Source organism: Dermacentor silvarum, chromosome 6, assembly GCF_013339745.2.
Source record: "Dermacentor silvarum isolate Dsil-2018 chromosome 6, BIME_Dsil_1.4, whole genome shotgun sequence".
Lineage (NCBI taxonomy): Eukaryota > Metazoa > Arthropoda > Arachnida > Ixodida > Ixodidae > Dermacentor > Dermacentor silvarum.
The window spans coordinates 42,250,498-42,257,256 of NC_051159.1; the positions used below are offsets into that span (position 1 = coordinate 42,250,498).

The following is a 6,759-nucleotide window of genomic DNA, read 5'->3' on the forward strand; positions in this document are numbered from 1 at the left end:
AGCAACGCGAGTCGAGTCAGTAATTATTCAGCTCTCTCATCGTCGAGAAGTGCAAGAGCGACCACAGCCTGCTCTGCCCTAGCCGGGGTGCTGTCTCTGATGGAGGCCGCACAAGTGACGTGTCCGTCGTGATTGACCACCGTTGCGACGAAGTCCGATGTGTGCTCGTACTGGGCCGCGTCAACGAAAGTGACCGTGTGAGGCGAGGCTTTTATGCTCCGGAGCAATGCCACAGCGCTAGCTTTGCGCCTGCTCGCATAGTGTTGTGGATGCACGTTTTTGGGAAAAGGAGCAACCGTAATGTTGTCCCGTAGGTAATCTGGCATTTCACATGTGCGTTCCATCGCTACAGTGGAGCCGATTCCTACGACCGCGAGAATCTCCCTCCCAGCAGGGGTGCTAGAGAGTCGTGATACTTGAGCCGTTTCCTGAGCTTCGTTGATTTCATCGAGTGTATTATGTACACCTAGTTGAAGAAGGCGGTCCGTGCTGGCGTTTATTGGTACTCCTATCACTTTTTTGCTGCTTTTACGGATGAGCGTGTCCAGCTTGTGCCTTTCAGAAGCGTACCACTTCTGCATTGCAGCCACGTAATTAATGTGACTCATTAAGAATGCGTGGAATAGCCGTAGGAGATTGTCCTCCTTTAGACTGCTCCTCTTGTTGGAGATTCTATTGATTAATCCAATCATGCACTCCGTCTTGGTCGTGATTTTTCTGAGCGTCGTGATGTTACCTCCGGTAGACTCGATGAACATTCCCAGCACCTTTAGGGTGTCGACCCTAGGAATGCTCGCTCCGCTTTTGGTGTGTAGTTCTATGTCAACTTCGTCCAGGGGCTTCCAACCCCTGGGTTTAGGACCTTTGCGGACCGGTCTGTAGAGTAGTAGTTCAGACTTCATTGTCGAGCATCGTAGGCCTGTGCCATCGAGGAAGGTTTCAGTATGGTCGACTGCTTCTTGTAGGCTCGATTCCACTTGCCCTTCGCTGCCGCCGGTGCACCAGATAGTGATGTCATCGGCGTATATCGTGTGGTGAACTCTTTCGATTCCCGACAGGGATACCGACAGTTGCCTGAGGGCTAGGTTGAACAACAAGGGCGATAGCACTGCTCCCTGAGGCGTGCCTTTCGGTCCGAGTGAATACCCTTCTGATTTGTGGTCTCCAAGCTTTAACGTGGCTTTGCGGTTCTCCAGGAATGATCTTACGTAACCGTGAAAGGCTTGTCCTAAGTTAAGATCCGAGATGTATTCCAGAATATGTTGGTGTGATATGTTGTCGAATGCCTTCTCTAGGTCAAGCCCCAGAATTCCCCGCACGTCTCTCGTATCTTGGTCTATGATTTGTGTCTTGATTAATTTCATTGCATCTTGTGTCGAGAGGCCTGGTCGGAAGCCCACCATGTTGTAGGGAAGGAGACCGCTCCGTTCGACATGCGTAGAAATCCGATTGTGAATTACGTGTTCCGCTACCTTTCCTACGCAGGATGTAAGGGAAATTGGTCTGAGGTTGGATAGGTTGCAATAAGCAAATAAAAATTACTCTGTACCCTGTGCGGATTTAAACCTAACCCCCCCCCCCCCAAGTAGCAGTCAAAGGTTCTAGAGGCCGGTCACCTATTTTGCTTCATTGCATGGCAATAATATCCGTAATGTACAACGAACATTATAACATTACATTTAAACACATAAACCAACACAACACGAACACTATTCTACACAGCTCAATGATAACTTCATAAATAGGGCAAGCAAACACAAACGTAGAGAAGCCGGCAGCCACTTAGGAACAGGATCAAAGGTTTCGACCACGCTGCGCACTTGAGCACTTTATTTTTTATTACATGGTACTCACTGCAGCCACTGTAACATTAGATGCGAGACCAACAAAGGCACTACAGCCAATACATTACAGATCGACGGTCCGAAAGGACCTGGAAAACACGATGTTCGCAATTTACACAACACAAAAGAAAGACAGGGTTATTAGCGCCCCCCCCCCAAAAAAAAATGTGGGCAACAACAGGCAACTGGTCAAGAGAGATACCAATCTGGTTGAAGCACTTTTTGGTGATACCTGTTCATATCCATTCCATACCCAGATTTTTGTATTTTACCACTTCCTTCGTTTAAGCTCATTTAAAGTATGGAATTTGCAGAGCGTGACGCCAGCAAGTTAGAGCAGGTAGCAACACGACCGTGCTCTCCAGTAGTAGTATATTTCTTTGCTTTAGCGTCGGTAGAACTGTTGATGGAAATGCCGAGCCATGGCGAACAGTCTTGAGCCTCTTCCAGGAACCAATTCTATAGCTCCACTGCTATAGCTCCACCAAGTGTAGCGAATACTGCTGCAGTCTCATACATTCTCGCCAAGCTTTGGAATGGTGCGCCACCAGCAACCATTCTCCCCATCGCAATCATCATTACCCTAATTACGTCTCCATAGAAGAGAGAACTGTTTGAGAAATTGCCAATTACATATGTCTTGCGTCAAAAGAATCTCTCGTATGACGTGTACTATGGGAAATTCTCTAAACAGAGTGCTCATTCTCAAGCTATGCTCTGCATTGGACTCAAGTAGCAGCAGCAGCAGCAGCAGCAGCAGCAGCAGCAGCAGCAGCAGCAGCAGCAGCAGCAGCAGCAGCAGCAGCAGCAGCAGCAGCAGCAGTAGTAGTAGTAGTAGTAGTAGTAGGAGGGTGATTCCATGTAAGATCGAACAAAGGATGGCCGGTCCACCTTTTAAATTTAGTTCAAAATTTTATATATTGTTGCCTGATGAGTGGAAAGAAGAGATCCGCAATGGGTTTTGCTGCCAAAAATTTTTTCGAAGCACCGCGAATCAGTAATGACGAAGTGGAAGAATGCCACGCTTACCTGCTCTGCTGTTTTGGCCAACTTTGGCTGTGAATTACACAAAATATATTAAAGTTAGGTAGCTAACATTTCTCTAAATAGTTATATGCATGTTTTTGCATGTGTTCAGTTATTTTTTGTTTTTGTGGGCAGTGTAGATGTTTTTATAAAAAACCTCAAAATCGGCCCAGGAAACGTTTGTTTGTCTACTTTGCAGGTCTTTATCTCAAAAAAGGCTTGTGGTAGAGCGGCAAGAATTCCGCATTACGTTCTAAGCATACTTATTTACCAAACTGCTAAAGCTTATATTTATATCACTTTTCAATAAAGAGATATTACCGGTGTAACTTCAAGAAAACACCGAATAATGAAAATTTCTGATGACAATTAAAAAAACACCATTTTTTATATTACCTAAACTTTGCCCACTTATTCTCCTCCACATCAGCTTTCATAATCATTAAAAACATATTGTATAATTTTGTTCCATTCGTAGTTACAGCACGTCGAATGAGGCCCTTACGCAAGGATAGGCAATTGTTGTAGATCCGACTTCTTGCCCGCTAAGTGTTTAGAATGCAGGTAGGATTGGATTTCTTTTTCTTGAAAGGCCAGTAGTACCGAAAAAGGTGGAAAGTATTAACGTGGCACTCCAGTGGCAAATCAAGATGTAGAATGCCAAGGGAAACAAAAGCAAAACTATCGGTAACCGGATGTGCGCGCCTATCTCAGATGACGGCAGCAGACTGCCTGAACCATAGAGTTTCTCACTGTATTACCTAGAGGGAGAACTGGAGCTGCAGCGCTGTGGTATCCATGGGAATGCCGGTATATCGTGACTTCGGATTGACATCGTTCTTGGAGAGCCAGAACGCCTTCAAGACGTGCCTGGCTAGCACCGTTCCGTCTGTCACAAACATTCATTTCCTGCTAAAATAGCACGTAAAAAACTGCTTTAGCTTTATTATTACACAAAAACATGTGTTGTTTAATTTTGAGGACTTACTATTGGATGCACAATTATATGAAAGGTAAAAAGTATCAGCTGGCCGCTAAAGTTGGAGGGCAGACGACAAGATTGTCGCTTGCTTTGGAACAACTTGTCGTCTCTTCTTGCTTCTCTTCACTTCATTCGGCATTGTACGTGAGTAAACTTTATTGAGATATGTAATATGGGTGAATGAAAGCCTTTTATGTAGATTTTACTTTAAGAACGCATTATTTGTGTAGCCATATCCACGTTTTAGACGAAGCCTTGTTCAACACCAGCCAACACAAGCCTCGCAGATACATATCCGGTCATTCCCATGAGGGCACGGCGCCCTATAAGAAACTCACATAGACGGTGGCGCCAGTTTACCCTCTAGGTGTTATAGTGAGAAACTCTATGGCCTGAACAGCAGACGGCCTGAACAGCAGATGGCCTGACAGGAGATAGCCTGAATCGATCCGCTGTTCACACTTCATTCGACACCGATAGTGCTTGTGCTTTGCTCTTACTCTACTGTTCATGTGCGTCTCATGGCGGCAAAATATAGCTCTGAGCGAGTGTATTGTGCAGACTACCTTTCTAAGCACAAGAAGCTCATTGCAAAGAAGCGAAATTTTCGCAGAGTTACCGACGTAGACGTTAATGCTTTGGAGCAACTTTTAACATCCGAAACATCAGTAACTGTCAAAGAGAATGACTACTTGGGCTACCCGTGCTTTCGCTACTTCTGCAATGAAATATCCTCACGGAACACACAGTTGAGCGATGACATTTTTATGCCCCCTGAAGCAGAAATCAACATCGTCAACCAGATCATTGCGACTACCTGCGTGTCCCCTTTGAAACGTCCAGGCGCAGTGAGAAGTCGGGACAGGCCTACTTGCATCAAAAGAAAACAAAGTGAGGTGCAGAAGGCGGTAGCGGAAAATATTCGCAACAAGATACGGCGGGCGTACAACCAATGTGATGCATCTGGAAATTCAGCCAAAAGAAAGTGCTCTTTCTGCGAGCAGTGGACAGAAAGCTTTCGGCAAGCCTATGCAGCGTCGACGACACCCCAGGAACGTTATCAACTTCTGACTCTCCTGCCATCAACACTAGCTAAACATGAGATTAAGAAGCTTATTCCTGAAGCATCGATGTATGAAATAAACAAGTCCAGGAAATTGAAAGCAAATCACGGTGTGTGGTACCGGCCGGATCCTTTCACCAGGCGCAAGGTGAGCCCTGAGTGCGTATCTGCGGCACGTGAGTACTACACGAAGGACGAGTTGGAATGCTCGAGACAAAGCCCTAACAGAAAGGATGTCTTGTCGGTTACGATCGATGGAGAAAAAGTATTAGTAACAAATCGTTTCATGACCAGATCTATTAGAGAGGCATTCCGCATATACAAAGACGACCATCCTGATTCTGGCATTGGCCTATCAAAATTCTACACCTTGCGACCGCGCTAGGTAAAATGTTATCCCCAGCATGTTGTGTGCGTTTGTGTCATTTGCGCCAACTATAAACTTTGCCTTGCCGCTCTTGAGAACATTACTGGCCACAGAATCAATTCTGATGACCTTCACTCCGCATTCATTTGCATTCCGTCATCAGCACAGTGCCTTTTAGGCGAATGCAATCAGTGTCTAAAGGCGGGTCCCTGACAGTGGAGGAACTTAATATCCCAGAAGAAGAAATACTGCTAGCGACGTGGGAGGCAGGCGACCTTGTGAAAAAGGTTTTGGATGCTGATACTTTTTTGAATCATCTTCGGGTTCTAGTGGCAAAGTGGATCGTGCACAACCACATCAGGAAGACACAAGGCAAAGTTATCTACGAGGAAAAGCAATGTACACAGCGTGGCAGCATTGTATTCCACTTTGATTTTGCTGAAAACTGGACTGTCGTGCTTCCTGACGAAGTTCAGGCATACCACTGGAAAAAGCAACAAGTATCCGTGTTTACATGCGTGGTAACAACGAAAAAATCTACGGAGAGTTTCACTATTGTTAGTGACGACTTGAACCACGACTCCGCTCACGCCTGCTTGGCTCTAAAGAAAGCGACAGAATGGGTGGACGATAACTTGCCGGTGTACTCCAAGGTGACGTATGTGAGTGATGGAGCCGCCAGTCATTTCAAAAATAGATACCGCCTTTACGAGTTCGGAAAGAGCGATTGTCCCAATACCCAATGGATATTCTCAGCAACTGGACACGGGAAAAACGCGTGCGACGGAGTTGGAGGACTTGTCAAGCATCAAGCAATGCTCAACAACTTGAGAACAAGCCCTGAAAGTGCAATTCGGGCAGCCAGAAACTTTGTAACAATTTTAACAGAAAAACTGAAAGGTGTGCATCTAATACATCTTGAAGAAAAAGAAGTTGTTGCCTTCCGCGACTTAAAGAAGGATGAGTGGATGAAAGTGCCCGCCTTCCATGGCATTCAGTCTTGGCATGCCTGGCAGCTATCCAGGTCAACGGAAGCATCTCCTGAATTGTACGTGGCACGCATAGCCGGGTCTGCATGGAAGAAGAAGAAGAAGAAGATGTTTATTTTCCAGATTATTATGCACGAGTAACAAACACTTGAAGAAACTATGTGTACAGGAATGAAGGAAATCAGCGTTCTTGAATCATTCGAATAAACGATTGCAGCCCAGAAACAAATTCTGTTTTAATGAAGCAGTTCTCCATTACCTTCACAATTTTTTTCATTACGCTAAATATTATTTGGAATACAGTTGCTTGCTTATTGAATTTTATCCTATTTTTGGGTTATCAAAGCTGGGTATCGATTTCTGAGTGCGTTTTCGTGGAGGTTAATTGCGCAAAACGTCTGTGTGCTCTCCGATGCCGCAGCGCAACCAGGAACCCCACGTGTACAAAACTGATTCTGAATCATTCACTACGGTTTGTCCCACAGCTA

The 6,759-nt window shown here is 45.4% G+C and overlaps 1 protein-coding gene across 1 annotated transcript in view; it reads left to right on the forward strand.

The window, feature by feature from the left end:
- The window catches only part of LOC125946289 (uncharacterized), a 14,921-nt gene extending 8,509 nt beyond the window's left edge, over positions 1 to 6,412 (forward strand). Inside the window, 2 exon segments of the mRNA XM_049668991.1 lie at positions 5,396 to 5,475; positions 5,478 to 6,412. Coding sequence (XP_049524948.1) covers positions 5,396 to 5,475; positions 5,478 to 6,412 — 1,015 coding nt within the window.
- The last annotated feature ends 347 nt before the right edge of the window (positions 6,413 to 6,759 follow it).